At 58.8% G+C, this 19,620-nt stretch overlaps 1 protein-coding gene across 2 annotated transcripts; it reads left to right on the top strand.

The window, feature by feature from the left end:
• The first annotated feature begins 203 nt into the window (after positions 1-203).
• Positions 204-18,926, top strand: UNC13D (unc-13 homolog D). 2 transcript variants are annotated; one of them, XM_054537347.2, is made up of 33 exons: positions 204-723; positions 1,428-1,463; positions 1,682-1,789; positions 1,875-1,934; positions 2,025-2,091; positions 2,335-2,515; positions 3,977-4,021; positions 4,146-4,214; positions 4,400-4,469; positions 4,648-4,752; positions 4,867-4,959; positions 5,035-5,138; positions 8,070-8,187; positions 8,293-8,417; positions 8,562-8,652; positions 8,735-8,791; positions 8,882-8,979; positions 9,085-9,136; positions 9,214-9,344; positions 9,462-9,582; positions 9,928-10,071; positions 10,275-10,373; positions 10,460-10,666; positions 10,848-10,916; positions 11,946-12,025; positions 15,112-15,217; positions 15,291-15,362; positions 15,812-15,895; positions 15,991-16,111; positions 16,323-16,446; positions 17,210-17,406; positions 18,104-18,233; positions 18,706-18,926. In XM_054537347.2, the coding sequence occupies exons 1-32, from the start codon at positions 607-609 to the stop codon at positions 18,223-18,225; spliced, it is 3,273 nt and encodes a 1,090-aa protein (XP_054393322.1). In that variant the 5' UTR covers positions 204-606; the 3' UTR covers positions 18,226-18,233; positions 18,706-18,926. The 2 variants fall into 2 exon arrangements, with proteins under 2 accessions (XP_054393322.1, XP_024090692.1); XM_024234924.3 differs by having other exon boundaries at positions 18,104-18,926.
• Positions 18,927-19,620: the final 694 nt, after the last annotated feature.

Here is a 19,620-nt window from a genome sequence, read left to right as displayed (position 1 = left end):
AGGGTACAGGGCTGTCCCTGCCCAGCACAGCTTGGCCCCGTCATCTCCATGGAATGTCACCTGTGGGGCCAGGCAGGCTGAGCAACTGGCTGTCCTCCAGGGAGACGCCTCTTGGGAGCCCTCACCCTGGGCACCACCCCACCCTACCCCGCCCCGCCCCACGTCTGGACGCACTCGAGGAAGTGGGGTGAGAACCCCCCCGGGCCCAGGTCAGCTTCCCTCAGGGTCCAGCCCAGCCTGGGCACAGCACATGGATGGGGCAGGATGCTGCCCGCCTGTTCTGGGCCCCCCCGCCCCCTGCTGAGAGCGTTGTCCCCTTCCTAGGGCCTCTGTGGGAGGGTGGGGCGGGGCCAGGCCTGCCCACGGGGTCCACCTTCTGCTCCAGCCAGAGGAGGGTCCTGTAGGGATCCCGGCTGGGGAAGGTGCAGGGGGCCTGGGAGACCGCCTCTCCAAAGCGGTGAAACCCTCACCCTTCCGTCCCCCGCCAGCCGCCCTCCCTACAACCTCCCCTGACAGAGGGTGGCAGCCCCAGGCTCTTTGCATAATCCTGTGGCTTCGCTGTCTTCACCCAGCACCAGCGGACAGGGAAGGGCAGAGAAGGCCACCATGGCGACACTCCTCTCCCATCCACAGCAGCGCCCTCCCCTCTTGCGCCAGGCCATCAAGATAAGGCGCCGCAGAGTCAGAGATCCACAGGATCCCCCGCCCCAAATGGCCCCGGAGGTAGGAGTGACCTCACTGGGGAGAGAGCTGGCCTTGGGGAGCACTGTGGTCTCGGGTGCGGGTGCCCTGCTGTCTGGCCCCACCTCTCAAAGGCTGGGACTGGGGACCAGGGACCCTCCCCCGCCTACCCCACCCTGGGGAGAGCCCCCTGGGCCAGCAGAGCAGGGGCTGCCAGGTGGACTCTGGGTCACTGGTGGGCCTCAGGCCCTGTGGTCTGAGGCTCTCTGAACCCCTCCTTCCCGGTAGGCCTGACCCCATCCCCTGCTCCTCCAGCTTCAGAGGAGCCGACTCCGTTAGGTGGGGGTGTCCCTGCTGTGGGGTGAGCTGTTTGGGGAGCAGCAGACCCCTAGGCCGGCATGGCACCCCCCTCACCTCCACTGCCGAGCCTCACTTCCGCTGCTGGGTGAGGAGCAGCCGCCACTGATAAGCAGAGCTGTTTCCTCTGGGGAAGGGAAGGAGGTGGGGTGCGGGTGCAGAGGGCTCACGCTGCTGGGAGCCCATGGACCTCAGCCACGGCGGGCCCGGGGACAGACCTCCAGGAGGCCTGCTGGGGGAACAGGTGCGGGGCATCAGTGGGGCTGGAGGCTGGGGTGCTGGGGCGCCCATACCCTTGGCCTGGTTCAGGCCTCAGAGGAGCCGTTCCTGTCCATCTGAGCCTGCTCTGGGCCTCCCGGGACACTCTGCCTTTCCACCTTGCTCTGCAGATCCGGCCTCCGTCCCACCACTTCTCCCCCGAGCAGGTAAGAGTCGGAGTGTTGGGGTGCAGAGAGGTGGGGAGGGCGGCTGTGTGTCCTCCTGCTGGTCGACGCTGATGGCAGCAAGCAACTTGCAGTGAGCAGGGGGCTCCTGGGTCTCAACTCCCTCCGCTGCACAAGCCGCCCCTTGTCCTGCCCATAGCGAGAGGTGTTGGTGCCAGGGGTGGCTGGTGGGGTCCCCAAGGTGACCCCGTGTGTCTCAGCGGGCCCTGCTCTACGAGGACGCACTCTACACTGTCTTGCACCGCCTGGGTCAGCCTGAGCCCAACCATGTGACGGAGGCCTCTGAGCTGCTGCGATACCTGCAGGAGGTGAGCCCGGCTCCCACCCCACCCCGCTTCCTGCAACTGCCCTGTCCCGTGCCCCCAGCCACCCACCCGCCTGCCTCCCCACCAGGCCTTCCACGTGGAGCCCGAGGAGCACCAGCAGATGCTGCAGCGAGTCAGGGAGCTTGAGGTAACTTGGGGCCAGAGCCACCCTGGGCAAGGAGGGGCCTGGGAAGACCAGCCCCCTCAGGGACTCAGGCCGTCTCTCCTGTTCCTCCAGAAGCCAATATTTTGTCTGAAGGCAACAGTGAAACAGGCCAAGGGCATTCTGGGCAAAGATGTCAGTGGTGAGCATGGGGTGGGGTCCCCGAGGAGCTTCTTCCTGGCTCCTTCCTCTCCCATCACAGCCTGGCCCAGGACTCTTGGCGGGAGCACCCACCTCCCAGAAGCCCTGTAGCGCTGGCCCCCCATGCTGCTGGTCCCCTTCCCTCTCCCCAGGAAGAGGCTCAGCCCTGGGCGGGGGTGATGAGGGCCTCTCCCAGGGACCCAGCTGACTCCCTGGCTGCCTCGTCTTCCCCACTCCTTCACAGGGTTCAGCGACCCCTACTGCCTGCTGGGCATTGAGCAGGGGGTAGGTGTGCCGGGGGGCAGCCCCGGGTCCCGGCAGCGGCAGAAGGCTGTGGTGAGGCACACCATCCCCGAGGAGGAGACCCACCGCACGCAGGTCATCACCCAGACACTCAACCCCGTCTGGGACGAGACCTTCATCCTGTACGTGGCCGTGCTCCAGCCCCCACTCTGTCCAGGTCTTTCCTGGGTGGCAGGGTCTCCCCCAGACAATGAGATGAGTAGGTCGTCCTGGCTCAGGGGAGGGGGTTTGGCCCTGGACAAAGACTGGAGAAGCCCATCTCTAGGCACGTTAGATGGACAGTAGGTCAGATGGGACAGAACGACATCAATGCCACGCGTGCTGATGAGGCAAGGAGGGTCAGGCCCTTGTGGGTGAGTCTGGGGGTGCCTGAAGCCATACCTGAAAGGAGGCAGGGATGGGTGCGGTGGTTCACACCTGTAATCCCAGCACTTTGGGAGGCCGAGGTGGGCAGATCACTTGAGGCCAGGAGATCGAGACCAGCCTGGTCAACATGGCAAAACCCCATCTCTAGTAGAAATACAAAAAAGGCCGAGCCTGGTGGCTCACGCCTATAATCCCAGCACTTTGGGAGGCCGAGGCGGGCACATCACAAGGTCAGGAGATCGAGACCATCCTGGCTAACACGGTGAAACCCTGTCTCTACTAAAATACAAAAAATTAGCCAGGCGTGGTGGTGGATGCCTGTAGTCCCAGCTACTCGGGAGGCTGAGGCAGGAGAATGGTGTGAACCTGGGAGACGGAGGTTGCTGTGAGCCGAGATCACGCCACTGCATTCCAGCCTGGTGACAGAGCAAGACTCCGTCTCAAAAAAAAAAAAAAAAAATTTAGTGGGGGCCGGGTGCAGGGACTCACGCCTGTAATCCCAGCACTTTTGGGAGGCCGAGGCGGGTGGATCACCTGAGGTCAGGAGTTCGAGACCAGCCTGGCCAACACAGTGAAACCCCACCTCCCCTAAAAGTACAAAAATTAGCTGCGCGTGGTGGTGCATGCTTGTAATCCCAGCTACTTAGGAGGCTGAGGCAGGAGAATCGCTTGAACCTGGGAGGCGGAGATTGCAGTGAGCCGAGATCGCGCCACTACACTCCAGCCTGGGTGACAGAGTGAGACTCTGTCTCAAAAAAAAAAAAAAAAAAAAAATGGCCAGGCGCAGTGGCTCATGCTTATAATCCGAGCACTTTGGGAGGCCTAGGCGGGCAGATCACGAGGTCAGAAGCTCAGAAGCCCAAGACCAGCCTGGCCAACACAGTGAAACCCCATCTCTACTAAAAATACAAAAATTAGCCAGGTGTGGTGGCGGGTGCCTGTAATCCCAGCTACTTGGAAGGCTGAGGCAGGAAAATTGCTTGAACCAGGGAGGCGGAGGTTGCAGTGAGCTGAGATCCTGCCACTGCACTCCTCCAGCCTAGGGGACAGAACTAGACTCCATCTAAAAAAAAAAAAAAGGCAGGGATGTGGCTGGGAGGAGAGGAGTTTGGCAGGGATAGGCTACAACTCCATGGCTCTGGGCTGTGGTCACTTATGGCTTCATCTGGGGGCATCCACCCTCCAGGGCCCTCAACCATGCCCTTTTCGCCATACAGGGAGTTTGAGGACATCACCAATGCGAGCTTTCATCTGGACATGTGGTGAGTGACCTGGCCTGCCCCTAGGGATGGGAAGGGAAGGGATCTGGGGTGAGAGAGGCGGAACCTCCTCCTGGAAGAGGTCAGGCACTCTCTCTGCTTCCTTCTCAAACCTCTGTCCCTCCAGGGACCTGGACACTGTGGAGTCTGTCCGACAGAAGCTTGGGGAGCTCACGGATCTGCATGGGCTTCGCAGGTGTGTGTTGCAGGGCTCACAGGGAAGGGGTTGGGGCTCCTTCTGCCCTCCATCCCCTGACATGCACACTGGTTGCTGGAGTGCAGGCTCCTTTGGGGTCCAGGTGGCCACGGCGGGGGGTAGATTCCAGCCTAATCCCTTCCAACGTTTGCTGCGTCCCCCTCATGGGACCCTGCCTGATGCAGGATCTTTAAAGAGGCCCGGAAGGACAAAGGCCAGGACGACTTTCTGGGGAACGTGGTTCTGAGGCTACAGGTGAGGAGGATGAGGAAAGGGGCCCAGGAGCGAGGCAGAGGGAGGGGGTTGGGAGGGGTTCTGGGGAGAGGCTCTGTGTCCTCACAAAGCTGAGCCTGGGGTCCACCTCCTGTCGCCTCCACTGCCCCTGACTCGGTGAGGTTCTGACGCTCACGGGCTGGGCATCCCCGGCTGCCAGGACCTGCACTGCCGAGAGGACCAGTGGTACCCCCTGGAACCCCGCACTGAGACCTACCCAGACCGCGGCCAGTGCCACCTCCAGTTCCAACTCATCCACAAGAGGGTAGGTCGGGTCCTGGGCCAGTGGCTGTGCCCAGCTCCTGCGGTGGTCTGCTGGGTTGGGGGGCTGGCTGCACCAGGTATGAGGCCCTGTCTGCTCACAGAGGCCTCATTGCAGAGAGCCACCTCGGCCAGCCGCTCGCAGCCCAGCTACACGGTGCACCTCCACCTCCTGCAGCAGCTTGTGTCCCACGAGGTCACCCAGCACGAGGTACTGCCCTCCCGGGGCTGGGCGCAGCCGGGGCTGCCCTTCAGGTCCTGACACTCCTCTACCTGCTCCCCTCAGGCAGGAAGCACCTCCTGGGATGGGTCGCTGAGTCCCCAGGCTGCCACCATCCTCTTTCTGCATGCCACACAGAAGGACCTGTCCGACTTCCACCAGTCCATGGCGTGAGTACACAGCCCTGGGCAGAACCCCTGAGCCACCAGCCCCCCACGCCCCCTGCCCAAGCTGGTAGCCCAAAGTGTAATTCTCAGCAGAGTTCCCTTTGGCCCAAAATGTGTGTTTTAAGTTTTGAATCAGTTGCCAACTTTAAAAAGTCTAGAGATTCGGCTGATGCAGTGCTCACTCCTGTAATCCCAGGACTTTAGGAGGCTGAGGCAGGAGGATCACTCGAGCCCAGGAGTTCAAGGCTGCAGTGAGCTACGATCACACCAGCGCTCCTGCCTGGACCACAGAGTGAGACCTCATTTCCAAAAAATATTAGAAAAAGCTATCTGGAGATTTGACATACCATCCAGATCTTCAGCTTCTCATGAAACACAAGTGCTGGAACTGCAGGGCCATCATTTTGTTTTTTTTTTTTTTTTGAAATGGAGTTTCACCCTTGTTGCCCAGGCTGGAGTGGAATGGTGCAATCTTGACTCACTGCACGCAACCTCTGCCTTCCAGGTTCAAGTGATTCTCCTGCCTCAGCCTCCCGAGTAGCTGGGATTATAGGAATGCGCCACCACGCCCAGCTAACTTTGTATTTTTAGTACAGACTGGGTTTCTCCATGTTGGTCAGGCTGGTCTCGAACTCGCGACCTCAGGTGATCTGCCTGCCTTGGCCTCTCAAAGTGCTGGGATTATAGGCATGAGCCACCGCACCCAGCCATTTTGCTGCTTTTTTTTTTCTTTTTGAGACGGAATTTCGCTCTTTCGCCCAGGCCAGAGTGCAGTGGCACGATCTTGGCTCACTGCAGGCTCTGCCTCCTGGGTTCACGCCATTCTCCTGCCTCAGCCTCCCGAGCAGCTGGGACTACAGGTGCCAGCCACCGCGCCCGGCTAAGTTTTTGTATTTTTAGTAGTGACGGGGTTTCCAGGATGGTCTCGATCTCCTGACCTCGTGATCCGCCCGCCTTGGCCTCCCAGAGTGCTGGGATTATAGGCGCGTGCCACCGTGCCCAGCCTTTGCTGCTTTTTTGAGTGGACAGAGCAGAGCGATGTGTGTGCCTCTGCCCATCATGGCTGCCACTGGGCCCACTTGAGTTGCTTTCGTCTCCTGAGTCCTGGGCATTTGAATTTGGACTCGGTCCCTAACCCCAGCCCCGTTTCCCAATGCCATAGCCTTCAACTCAGCAAAACTACGTGCTGATAAGGACAGATCTATGTTGAGGGCCACTTACGTCAAGTCCTAGGAAGGCCGGGGAGGGCACAGGGGGTCACAGCCATTCCAGTGCATGTGAGTAGGGCAGAGATGGGACACAGCCAGCTGGGCTAGTGGCTCGCGCCTGGAATCCCAGCAATTTGGGAGGCCGAGGCAGGCAGATCACTTAAAGTCAGGAGTTTGAGACCAGCCTGGCCAACATGGTGAAACCCCATCTCTACAAAATATACAAAAATTAGTCAGGCGTGGTGGCGCACGTCTGTAATCCCAGCTACTCAGGAGGGTGAGGCATGAGAATCACTTGAACCTGGGAGGTGGAGGTTGCAGTGAGCTGAGATCGCACCACTGCACTCCAGCCTGGACGACACAGCGAGACTCTGTCTCAAAAAAAGAAAAAAAAAAGAGGTGGGACACATCCAGGTGCTGGCCAGGGGAGGAACAGGAGCAGGATGCCGCCTCAGGCCTGGGCTGCGACTTGGAGTCTGAATGGGAGGCAGAGGGAGCCCAGGGGAGTGCATTTCTGGGCTGGGGTCAGCTTGTGTACTGCTAGGACCTCAGGCAGGTGGGTGATCTGGAGACAAGGGTGGAATGGTGGTGCAGCTGGAGACTGGAGCAGGCACCAGATGGGGAGGGGCCTGGTTTGCCTGCAGGGCCCAAGCACAGTAATGCAGGTGGCTGCAGTGTCCAATAGGGACCTCGGCCTGTCCCCAGGCTGCTCCTCTCCCCCATCCTCTGCCCTCCCACTGGACGTTTGTGTGACATCCCCCCAAACCATCTGAAAGGAAGTTCTCGCTGATGCTTGCCACATGTGCACGAAGGCTCAGGTCCATAGATCCTATTTTTCTTTTCTTTTCTTTTCTTTTTTTTTTTTTTTTGAGCTAGAGTTTCCCTCTTGTTGCCCAGGCTGGAGTGCCATGGCACAATCTCAGCTCACTGCAACTTCTGCCTCCCAGGTTCAAGTGATTCTCTTGTCTCAGCCTCCCAAGTAGCTGGGACTACAGGTGCCCGCCATCACACCCAGCTAAATTTTGTATTTTTGATAGAGATGGGGTTTCACCATGTTGGCCAGGCTGGTCTCAAACTCCTGACCTCAGGTGATCCACCTGCCTCGGCCTCCAAAAGTCCTGGGATTACAGGTGTGAGCCACCGTGCCCAGCTAATCCAATTTTTCAAAAACAGCAAGAAATCCTGAAGTTTTAAAATCACAAAGATCTCAGTCTGGGCAATTTGAAAAGCATCTATGGAAACAAAGAAAAAAAATCCTGGCTGGTCACAGTGGCTCACGCCTGTAATCCCAGCACTTTGGGAGGCCGAGGCGGGTGGATCACTTGAGGTCAGGTGTTCGAGACCAGCCTGGCCAACATGGTGAAACCCCATCTCTACTAAAAATAAAAAATTTAGCTGGGCATGGTGGTACATGCCTGTAGTCCCAGCTACTTGGGAGGCTGAGGCTGGAGAATCGCTTGAACCCAGGAGGCGCAGGTTGCAGTGAGCCGAGATCGCACCACTGCACTCCAGCCTGGGTAACAGAGTGAGACTACATCTCAAAAAAAAAAAAAAAAAAAAAATCCCGCGTGTCCTGTTGAGCCACTAGTTTTCAGCCTGTACTGGTGGATGGTTGTCCACCAGGGGCCCTGGAGGAGGGAGGTGATTCCCCCCACCTGAGGCCGGGTGAACAGGGGAAGGTGATTCCGTCCTCCCTGCCCAGCTGAGGGCTTCCTGTTGCCTGCAGGCAGTGGCTGGCCTACAGCCGCCTCTACCAGAGCTTGGAGTTCCCCAGCAGCTGCCTCCTGCACCCCATCACCAGCATCGAGTACCAGTGGATCCAGGGTCGGCTCAAAGCAGAACAGGTAGGTATGCAGTGGGCAAGGGGCGCTGGGCAGGCAGGGCTCAGGGAAGGGGCAGGGGAGCAGCAGCGGCTGTCTAGGCCCCTAAAGCATCTCCTGGCTCTGCAGGAGGAGGAGCTGGCCACCTCATTCAGCTCCCTGCTGACCTACGGCCTCTCCCTCATCCGGAGGTTCCGCTCCATCTTCCCCCTCTCTGTCTCGGACTCCCCAGCCCGGCTGCAGTCTCTTCTCAGGTCAGTGGCTGCCTTCCCCTTCCTCGGTGGGGTTAGGGATGAGGGAGCAGCTGGGGTGCCTGCAGGAGTGGGAGAAGCCTGTTGGAGGAGTGAGTGCAGTGTGGGGCAGCAGGCACTTTCGACACAGCTCTTTCCGTCTTGCAGGGTCCTGGTACAGATGTGCAAGATGAAGGCCTTCGGAGAGCTGTGCCCCAACACTGCCCCATTGCCCCAGCTGGTGACTGAGGCCCTACAGGTATGGTACTCGCGCTGGGGATGGGGGAGACCAGCTCCTGGGCCTGGCAATCCCTCCCTGTTCACTGCCTCTTTGTCGACAGACTGGAACCACTGAATGGTTTCACCTGAAGCAACAGCACCATCAACCCATGGTGCAGGTGAGGGGCTGGGCAAGGGGGAGGGCAGGGGGGCACGGGGGGTGGTGCCTGCCTCTGGCAGCCCTGCCCGGCCCACCTCTGTCTCTGCAGGGCATCCTGGAGGCAGGCAAGGCCTTGCTGGGCCTGGTACAGGATGTCATTAGTGACCTGCACCAGTGCCAGCGCACATGGGACAAGATCTTCCACAAGTGAGCAGATAGCCAGGTCGGGAGGTAGTGGGGCATTGCCTCAGAGCCGGAACCATGGGGACCCTGGCGTATGCCACTGGGTGACACCTGCTGCCTTTCCTCCAGTACCCTCAAGATCCACCTCTTCTCCATGGCTTTCCGGGAGCTACAGTGGCTGGTGAGTACCTCCCCTGTCTCTAGGGCATGCCCTGCAACAGAGCTGTGGGCCCCGCCCTCCACCCCTTTCCTTTGCAGGTGGCCAAGCGGGTGCAGGATCACACTACGGCTGTGGGTGATGCAGTGTCCCCAGAGATGGGCGAGAGTCTGTTCCAGCTCTACATCAGCCTCAAGGAGCTCTGCCAGCTGCGCCTGAGCTCCTCAGAGAGGTGGGCAGCAGGCCAATTGTGGGCAGCTGCAGGGGCACAGGGGACGGGAGGGTGGACGAGGCCCCAGGGCCCATGGTGGCCCCAGCCTTCCCGACGCTGAGCCCCGGCAATCCCCAGGGATGGAGTCCTGGCCCTGGATAATTTCCACCGCTGGTTCCAGCCGGCCATCCCCTCCTGGCTGCAGAAGACATACAACGAGGCCCTGGCGCGGGTGCAGCGCGCTGTGCAGATGGATGAGGTGGGGGCGTGGCCAGGGCGGGGGTCGGGGCCCTGGTTTGGGGTTGAGGCTTGGGTTCTGCCTGGACCTCCAAAGCGTAGTAAAAGCCGGTAACCTGCTCTGAACATCCCTTTTGGGTGCACTTGAGGCCAGTTTTGTGCAAAACGCTGCCTCTGGATATCCTTGGGGCTGTGGCTTCACTTTGCCTGAGATCCTGCAGCCTGGGGGTCTAGGCGGAGCCGTGCTTGTCTCTTGTGAAGCTCCCTGCTCAGCTCTGTGCCTGGTGATGGTAGCTGCTCTATGAATGAAGGAAGGAGGGAAGGGGGTGGATTTGGCAGTATCCTGAGTCCTCCTTTCTTCCCCCAGCTGGTGCCCCTGGGTGAACTGACCAAGCACAGCACATCAGCGGTGGATCTATCCACCTGCTTTGCCCAGATCAGCCACACTGCCCGGCAGCTGGACTGGCCAGACCCAGCGGAGGCCTTCATGATTACTGTCAAGTTTGTGGAGGTGTGGCATCTTCCATGTGTCCTTCCCCCTCTTTCTAGAACAGCCACACTACCACCCACCGTTTCTCCCGTGCTCTCACCCAGGCAGCCTCCCAAAGCCTGTATCCTAAATCCCCCAAGTCGCTGAAATGCCCATGCCCTCCCACCTGCCCTTCCTGGATGCCCCACCCATGGATCAGTTCCCTCTGTCCAACCCCACCCTAGGACACCTGTCGCCTGGCCCTGGTGTACTGCAGCCTTATAAAGGCCCGGGCCCGTGAGCTCTCTTCAGGCCAGAAGGACCAAGGCCAGGCAGCCAACATGGTAAGGCCAGAGCTGGGGCTGGGAGTCTGGCTGGGTGTGGGGACCAGCCTGGGCACAGTTCAGGAAGCTCTGCATCTCTGTCCCAGCTGTGTGTGGTGGTGAATGACATGGAGCAGCTGCGGCTGGTGATCGGCAAGTTGCCCGCCCAGCTGGCATGGGAGGCCCTGGAGCAGCGGGTAGGGGCCGTGCTGGAGCAGGGGCAGCTGCAGAACACGCTGCATGCCCAGCTGCAGAGCGCGCTGGCTGGGCTGGGCCATGAGATCCGCACTGGCGTCCGCACCCTGGCCGAGCAGGTACCTTGTCCAACCGCACAGTCACCCCATCCCATCCTGTCTTCAGCCTGCCTGGCTCCAGCAGGACCTGGGCCAATGTCCAGCCCTGACCCCTTCCTGCATCTAAACTCAGGCTCTAAGGAACTCTCCCATCCCCAACTCATGCCCTGACCTCCCCCCTTCTTCCGTTTTGTGTCTCCAGTTGGAGGTGGGCATCGCCAAGCACATCCAGAAACTGGTGGGCGTCAGGGAGTCCGTCCTGCCTGAGGATGTAAGTGGCGCTTCTGCCTGCTGGCCTTCACCGCCCTGCCAGCTCTGTAGATCTGGGGTCATTGAAAGCCTTGGTGTCAAAGATAAGTCCCCCAGACTAGGCAAGGCATGTTCTTTCCCTGGGCCTCAGTTTCCTCCTGGGATGCTCACAGGAATGGGTTGGGTCACTCCACCAGCTGTCCCAGCACTGACAGTCAATGAGGGGGCTGCAGTTGGGGAGGGCTTAGACTTTGCAGCCAAACAGGCGAGGGTGCACATCCTTCTCAGCTGCCTCCTAGCTTTGCCGTCCTGTTCACACAAGCCAGCTGACCTGTAAGTGGGGGCATATCATGACGCACACCTTTGACTGGAGGGTAGAAGAATATTCATTCATTCATCAACTATTTATTAGGTATCCACTTTGTCCTATGCATTGATTTAAGCACTGGGGATAGGTCAGTGAACAATATGACAAAATACCTGCTTTCCTGCAGCTCACATTCTAGTAGTGGAGGTGAAAAAAGAGCTACATAGTGAGTATCCATAACTATAGTGATAGTTATAGCTATTAACTCTATGCACAGGCGTGTATGCGCGCACACACACATGCAGTGTGCTAGATAATGATAAGTCTACAGAGAAAAGTTAAAACAGAGAAGTGGGTGGGAAGTGTCAGAGGGTTGTATTTTTAGATGGTGGCCAGGGAAGGCCGTGACAGCTGAGTGAAGACCTATGGGAAGCAAGGGGAGGAGCCATGAGAAGTTCTAGGGGAAGAGCATTCTAGGCAGAGGAAACGGCAAGGGCAGAGACCCTGAGGCAGGACCATGCCTGGAAGGTTCCAGGGCTGTAGAGGAGGCCAGCGTGGCTGGGACAGGCTGAGCAACGGAGAGGGGAAGGCAGAGAGGTGGGCAGGCCGGCCTCTTACAGACACTACAAACTGCTCTCACAGAATGGTTCCCGGCCCTGTTTCCTCCCTCCAGGTCAGGGGAAGGGGATGGGGGTGGGGCCAACATGGGCCGGAGCCACACCCGCTCCCCGTCTCCCTCCCCAGGCCATTCTGCCCCTGATGAAGTTCCTGGAGGTGGAGCTTTGCTACATGAACACCAACTTGGTGCAGGAGAACTTCAGTAGGTCTGTAGCAGCCCCTGCCCTGGGCGCGCTCACCACCTCCCCCTCTCCTCCCACAGCCCCTCCTTCCTGGGCCCCAGCATCCGTTCTGAGGGGTGGAGGTGAATCCCTTTGGTGACCTCCCTTACAGGGTGCAACAGGCTCTGCTAAGGCTCGCTGCAGGGACGGGGAGCTTGCCACGTCGCAGGCCTCCCTATTTCCTGCTGCCCAGCTCTGAGTGCTTTGAGTTCTTCCTTAGGCTGAGCCAAAATCTACCTGTCCTTTCTCCTTTAGTCCCAGGCCTGTCTTCAGGGCCTCCCTGACTGCTCCTCTGCCCCCATTAGGTTACAGGTGGTCCCCGCCCACGTTGCAGGGAGAACTTCTAGCTAGGGTGTCTTATAGCAGGGACCCAGCATGCCAGGCAACAGGCGGTGGAGTCCAGCACATGGGCTCTGGACCACCTGGGTTCAGACTCCGGCTTCATCACTGCTTAGCAGCCTTGGGCAAGTTCCTGGTGCAGATGAGAATAGTTCTGGCTTCTGCTGAGGATTAAATGGGTCATGTGAGGTGCTGAGCATGGTGTCAGTACAAAGGAAGTGGTCAGTGACTATTAGCTGTAGTGACGATGATGATGACAGCGCCCCACCTCCCTGTGGAACCTGGGCCCTGAAGAGGCCGCCAGCTCTCCTAGAGTTCTGTTCCACCCCCAGAGGCATAGCTAGGGCCCCTCGGAGCCCGGCCGTTTTTATTTCTTAAACCATGTATATATATTTTTTATTTTTTTGAGACAGAGTCTCACTCTGTCGCCCAGGCTGGAGTGCAGTGGCACGATCTCAGCTCACTGCAACCTCCGCCTCCGGGTTCAAGTGATTCCCTGCCTCAGCCTCCTGAGCAGCAGGGATTACAGGCGCCCGCCACCAAGCCCAGCTAATTTTTGTATTTTTAGTAGAGACGGGGTTTCACCATGTTGGTCCGGCTGTTCTTGAACTCCTGACTTCGTGATCCGCCTGTCTCAGCCTCCCAAAGTACTGGGATTACAGGCGTGAGCCACCACACCTAGCCTGTTTTTAACATTTTATTTATTTTTTTCACCTTTAAGCTCTGTTGGACTTGATCTTAGACCATATTTTTCACATAAACCAGAGTTAAACCTCCACCAAGAGGGAAGTTTTACTCAGTGCTGTCTCACGAGCCTTTAGAACACCACCAGGCATGGTGGCTCACGCCTGTAATCCCAGCACTTTGGGAAGCTGAGGTGAGTGGATCACTTGAGCCCAGGGGTTCAAGACCAGCCTGGGCAACATGGCAAAACCCAGTCTCTACAAAATTATACAAAAACAAAAACAAAAACAAAAACTAGCCAGGCATGGTGGCGTACACCTGTAGTCCCAGTTACCTGGGAGGCTGAGTTGGGAGGATCACTTGAACGTAGAAAGTGGAAGCTGCAGTGAGCCGTGATGGCACTGCTGCACTCAGCCTGGGTGACAGAGCGAGACCCTATCTGAAAAAAAATTTAAAAAGAACAGTGCCTGGTACATAACGGGCACTTTAATGTGTTGCACAAATTAATTAATTAACTACTTTTTTGATGGGGGGACGGAGTCTCTCGCTCCTGACCTCAGGTGATCACCCCACCTTGGCTTCCCAAAGTGCTGGGATTATAGGCATGAGCCACTGTGCCTGGCCATGCTTTTTTTTTTTTTTTTTTTTGAGATGGAGTTTCGCTCTTGTTGCCCAGGCTAGAATGCAAAGGCATGATCTGGGCTCAACGCAACCTCTGCCTCCTGGGTTCAAGCGATTCTCCTGCCTCAGCCTCCCGACTAGCTGGGACTACAGGCATGCGCCACCACGCCCGGCTAATTTTGTATTTTTAGTAGAGACAGGGTTTCTCCATGTTGGTCAGGCTGGTCTCCAACTCCCGACCTCAGGTGATCCGCCTGCCTCAGCCTCCCAAAGTGCTTGGATTACAGGCATGAGTCACTGCGCCCGGTCGATGCTTTTTTTTTTTTTTTTTTTTGAGACAGCGTCTCACTCTTGTTACTCAGACTGGAGTGCAGTGGCTTGATCTCGGTTTACTGCAGCCTCATCTTCCTGGGCTCAAGTGATCCCTCCCACCTCAGCCTGCTGAGTAGCTGGGACTACAGGTGCCTGCCATTATGCCTGGCTAATTGTTTTCTTGAGATGGAGTCTTGCTCTGTTGCCAGGCCAGAGTGCAGTGGTGCAATCTTGGCTAACTGCAACCTCCGCCTCCTGAGTTCAAGCGATTCTCCTGCCTCAGCCTCCCAAGTAGCTGGGACTACAGGCACACGCCACCACGCCCAGCTAATTTTTGTATTTTTAGTAGAGACGAGGTTTCACCATGTTGGCCAGGATGGTCTCAATCTCTTGACCTCCTGATCCATCCGCCTCGACCTCCCAAAGTGCTGGGATTACAGGCATGAGCCACCGCGCCCGGCCTGCTCCTGTCTTTTTTTTTTTTTTTTTTTTTTCTGAGACGGAGTCTTGCTCTGTCGCCCAGGCTGGAGTGCAGTGGCAGAGTCTCAGCTCACTGCAAGCTCCACCTCTGGGGTTCACGCCATTCTCCTGCCTCAGCCTCCCGAGTAGCTGGGACTACAGGTGTCTGCCACCTCGCCCGGCTAATTTTTTGTATTTTCAGTAGAAATGGGGTTTCACCATGTTAGCCAGGATGGTCTCGATCTCCTGACCTTGTGATCCGCCCGCCTCGGCCTCCCAAAGTGCTGAGATTACAGGCGTGAGCCACCGCGCCCGGCCTTGCTCCTGTCTTAAATCATGGTTCTGTCACAGGGGGCCTGGCCTCCTCCCTGTCTCCAGCCTTGTTTGTGGGTTCCGTTAGTCTGCTGGGGAGGGTTCTTCACTGAGTTTGAGAGGTGTATGTTGGATAGGACTGATCCCACCTGCCCCTTGCTGGTCCTGTACCCACCCTCTCCCCAGCCTCACCTGGGGTGGGAGGCGGAGGGGGAGGTTGGGGGTGGGAGGAGCTGGGGTGGGGCTGGGTCCCTGAGGCCTCCCCTTTCTCAAGAGCGTCTTTGCTTCCTCCTCCGCCACCACCCTGCCGTGCTGTGTCTGCATCCCTCCGGCCCCCGCCCCAGCCTCCTGACCCTGCTCTGGACCCACACGCTCACAGTGCTGGTGGAGGCGGCCGCCTCCCAGCGCAGCTCATCCCTGGCTTCCAACAGGCTGAAGATTGCCCTGCAGGTAACAGAACCGGTCACAGCAATGATAACCCTGGTGGGAGGGTGCCTGGGGTCACCTCTGATGTCTCCCCCAGAACCTGGAGATCTGCTTCCACGCTGAGGGCTGTGGCCTGCCGCCTGAGGCCCTGCACACTGCCACCTTCCAGGTAGGGGCTTTGGGTGAGCTTCCCCGTAGGAGGTCCGGGGAGCCTTCCTTTTGGCACTCACCTATGTCCAGGGTCGGCTACATAATTTATGGGGCCCAGTACAAAATGAAAACTGGGCCCCTTATTCAAAAGTTATTACAAATTTTAGAATGGTGATGACAGAACCTGAAACCAAGCCTGGGTCCTCCTAAGCACAGGGGCCCTGTGTGCCTGCATGGGCGGTGGAGGGGCCGGGGTGGGGTCGGGGAAGCACGCCCGTGAAGCTAGCCCTATCTGTGCCTCTCCTGCTGTCTGGCCGGCCTGAGGGTGGCCCCAGCCCGTTGTCCCATGACCCAATACTTTCCATTTCAAACGGACATGTTACCCTTGACGGTGAGCTACTGGAGGGCAGGCCAGGGCTGTGGTTGGACGTGCAGTCCAGGTGGATTCTCAGCTGTATGTGTTCCCAGGCTCTGCAGAGGGACCTGGAGCTGCAGGCGGCCTCCAGCCGGGAACTCATCCGGAAGTACTTCTGCAGCCGAATCCAGCAGCAGGTGAGGCCCCTCCCTCGCGCTGTGCCCTCTGCAGGCCCTGGAGCACCTCGCTCCCGCTGTGTCCCTGCTGACCCTGCCCCTGGTCCCCACCCCAGGCAGAAACCACCTCTGAGGAGCTGGGGGCTGTGACAGTCAAGGCCTCCTACCGTGCATCTGAGCAGAAGCTGCGTCTGGAGCTGCTCAGCGCCTCCAGCCTGCTGCCCCTGGACTCCAACGGTGAGTGGAGGCTGCCCTTTGGCCACTCTCCGTGGTCCCGTCCTGGCCCTCCTGTCTCAGTGACCCTGGGAGCTCCGCTCACCCTGCAGGAGCTCTGGGTGCATTTCCTCCAGTTACCAGGAGGGGTCAGTGCCGCTGAGCAGAGCATAGCTGTGGGGGTGGGGTGCCTGGGAGACCCTCAGCTGACACACACTCCTTGGCCACTTACCAGGCTCCAGCGACCCCTTTGTCCAGCTGACCTTGGAACCCAGGCATGAGTTCCCTGAGCTGGCCGCCCGGGAGACCCAGAAGCACAAGAAGGACCTTCACCCATTGTTTGATGAGACCTTTGAATTGTGAGTGGGTCCCGTTCTTCTCCCAGTCCCTCCCCTCATTTCCCCCCACCGGGCTCCCTCAGGCCTGCTCCTCCTGGCTGGGGCCAAGGGGCTCCCCTGAGATGGCCACATTTGGGCCCAAGGGATAGGGCACCTGGGACAAGAGTTTGCAGCTGGATACGGTGGCTCACACCTGTCATCACAGCACTTTGGGAGGCCGAGGCGGGCGGATCACTTGAGGTCAGGAGTTCAAGACCAGCCTGGCCAACATGGTGAAACCCTGTCTCTACTAAAAATACACAATTAGCCGGGCATGATGGTGGGCACCTGTAATCCCAGCTACTCGGGAGGCTGAGGCAGGAGAACCGCTTGAACCCGGGAGGCAGAGGTTGTCGTGAGCCAAGATGGCGCCACTGCACTCCAGCCTAGGTGACAGAGCAAGACTCCGTCTCAGAAAAAAAAAGTTTGCTTCCCTTAGGGGAAGGGGTGGACTCCCACATGTTTAACTTAGGGACTTCTAGGGAAGGGTCCTGTCTCTGAGGTTCTCAGTAACCTGCTCCCAGTTCCTCAGGACAGGTGAATGGGGAACACAGGACCCCTGGTTTAAAGCATCAGCCCACGGTCAGAGCAGGCATTGCACCACATGGCTGAGAGGTGCCAGGCTGAGAGCTGGCTTTGCAGTCCTAACCCTGGCTGGTTCCCAACACCAAGTGGGTGAACCCATGTGCCGAGGCTGGGGGTGGCCGTGCTGGGGCTGGCAGCAGAGCCCTGACTCTCCCCGCAGCCTGGTGCCTGCTGAGCCGTGCCGCAAGGCTGGGGCATGCCTCCTGCTCACCGTGCTGGACTACGACACGCTGGGGGCCGACGACCTGGAAGGCGAGGCCTTCCTGCCGCTGCGTGAGGTGCCTGGGCTGAGTGGCTCTGAGGAGCCTGGTGAGGTGCCTCAGACCCGCCTGCCCCTCACGTACCCCGCACCCAATGGTAGGCCTGAGCCCGGGGCAGGGTGGTGCAGGGATGGGAGCCTGTAAAGCTTGGGCAGGGGCCCCAGAGAGGTGACGCCAGGGTCGGAGAACAGCTTCCCTGGAGATGGGAGCCAGTGGGACAGCCATGGCCCATCTCTCAGTCTAATCAAGAGACTAGTGAACTTCAAGCTAAGTGTAACGTGACTCTCCCTGCATGGGGAAGTCACCAAGAGGTTTAACTGGGGAGAAGGGCCTAGATCTCACTCGGCAGGGCCACATCCCTGCAGAGCATTTTTGATACCAGCAACGGTCTGATGCTTGTGCACTTACTATGAGCAAGTGCTAAGCACTTTATGCATTCCAGCCAACGAAGCAGATATTATTAGCACTCTTTTACAGATGGGTAAACCGAGGCATGAAAAGGTTAACTTGCTAGCTTTAGGTTCTCACATAAAAAAGTAATAGTCAAACCTCAGGCACGTCTCAGCCCCTCGCTGCAGTCACGACAGTGTCCCGGCAGCACTCTGTCTGTTACGCGACCGGATGCGTGTCAGACCACCTCCTGGGCTGGTGGGCTGGTGCGGGTCTGTCACTTGTTTCTTTCCAGGTTGTCGGGGAGATGGAGCAGTGCTGTGTCCCCCTGCCACACTCTTCTCTGCCACCACCAGGCACTGCCTCTCCTCCGGCATCTGACCCCCAAACCCCTCTCTCCGCAGGGGACCCAATCCTGCAGCTGCTGGAGGGCCGGAAGGGTGACCGAGAGGCCCAGGTCTTTGTGAGGCTGCGGCGGCACCGGGCCAAGCAGGCCTCCCAGCATGCCTTGCGGCCTGCACCGTAGCCGTAGAGGTTTGCGGTGGGGACTTGCAAGGGCTTTCCTGTAGGCTCTGGGGCTTCCCCGCCACTGCGCGGCCCTCCAGCCTGGCCTAACACTTGGGGAGCCCCAGCATGCGGAGTGCCCAGAGTGCAGACCTCCCCTGCCTCCCATGGTGATGGGGGCTCAGCAGCGACATCTCTACTCCCGCCTCCCTGCCTCCAGCCCTGGCTGCAATGTCTCCACCACATCCCAGCACCAGGGGGAGGAAACCCTGCCCCTACCCGCCTCTCAGAAAAGCTGCTGTGGTGGGCAGGGGATTGGGCCATCTGCCTCCTGGCCTTCCTGTTCCAGCCACTGGGGTGGGGGCCAGGTTCACTGGGACCAGGGCTACAGGCACAGAGTCTCCTGGGGAAGGGAGAGGGGACCCTGCCCAAGATGAGGCTCCAGCTGCCCTGGGGGGAGGGTGGTGGCCATTACTAGAGGGAGCCTGGGTCCTCTCTCCAGGGGCTGCCAGCATCCAGGCCAGGAAGCCTGGAGCCAAGAACCTTCTGGCTCTGAGGGAGCAAGAGCTGGCAGGCGGCGGGGCTGGCACGGACAGACGGAAGCAGAAAGGACAGTTTGGCCGCTGTGTCTGCTGCGCACGCCTCCTCCCCGGACAGCACCTGCCACCTAGAAGCTTTCTTAGCAAAAAAATTAATAAAAACCAATCCATTGTCCTCTTAAAATATACCTTTGGTCTACAGTGGGGCCCGGAATGCGAGCCAGGCCAGGTAGCTTCCTCCCCAGCCCTCAAGGGACTTTGAGCTACCCCCCCACCTTGGGGTAGCTACAAAGCAAGGGGGTAGGTGTGGAAATAACTGAGGCAGAGGCAGGGAGGGCTAGGGTGGTTTTTGGCTGTGGGCTTTGAATAAATTGCTTTACCAGGCATACCAGTTCCTGTGGTGACACCCAGGACAGGGACCCGTTCCTCGGGGGAGCACAGTGAGCGGGGGCCTCCCAGGGGTGCAGGTTGAGGCTGAGGGGCTGCTCTTGAGACAGTAGGGTGTAGAGGAGCTGCGTCCCTACCCTGCCTGGGGGGTGTCAGAACCTGAGGCCTGGTCATCACGTCATCCTAGCTGTGTGACCCTGGTTCCATGTTGGAACCTTTGAGTCTGCACAAGATGAGCACAGGAGTTGAGGTTAGCTGAGATGACATCCAAGGCCCGAGACCATGCAAAGAGGATCCCACCAGGGTGTTTTCTCACCCCCACCGCACAGCCTAGTTGAGGAGGTGGGAGGGAGGACGTACCTCTTAGGCCTCAGCCCCTCATCCCTCAGGGGCAGAGTGGGGTGAAGAAGGCAGAAGGCAGGACTTCCTCTGGGTCCTACCAGCAAATCATCCCAAAGGGAAGGTGCTGGGTTTTTTGTTTTTGTGATGGA

Source organism: Pongo abelii, chromosome 19 (assembly GCF_028885655.2).
Source record: "Pongo abelii isolate AG06213 chromosome 19, NHGRI_mPonAbe1-v2.0_pri, whole genome shotgun sequence".
In the NCBI taxonomy this organism is placed as follows: Eukaryota; Metazoa; Chordata; class Mammalia; order Primates; family Hominidae; genus Pongo; species Pongo abelii.
This window is presented reverse-complemented; position numbering and strand designations above follow the sequence as displayed.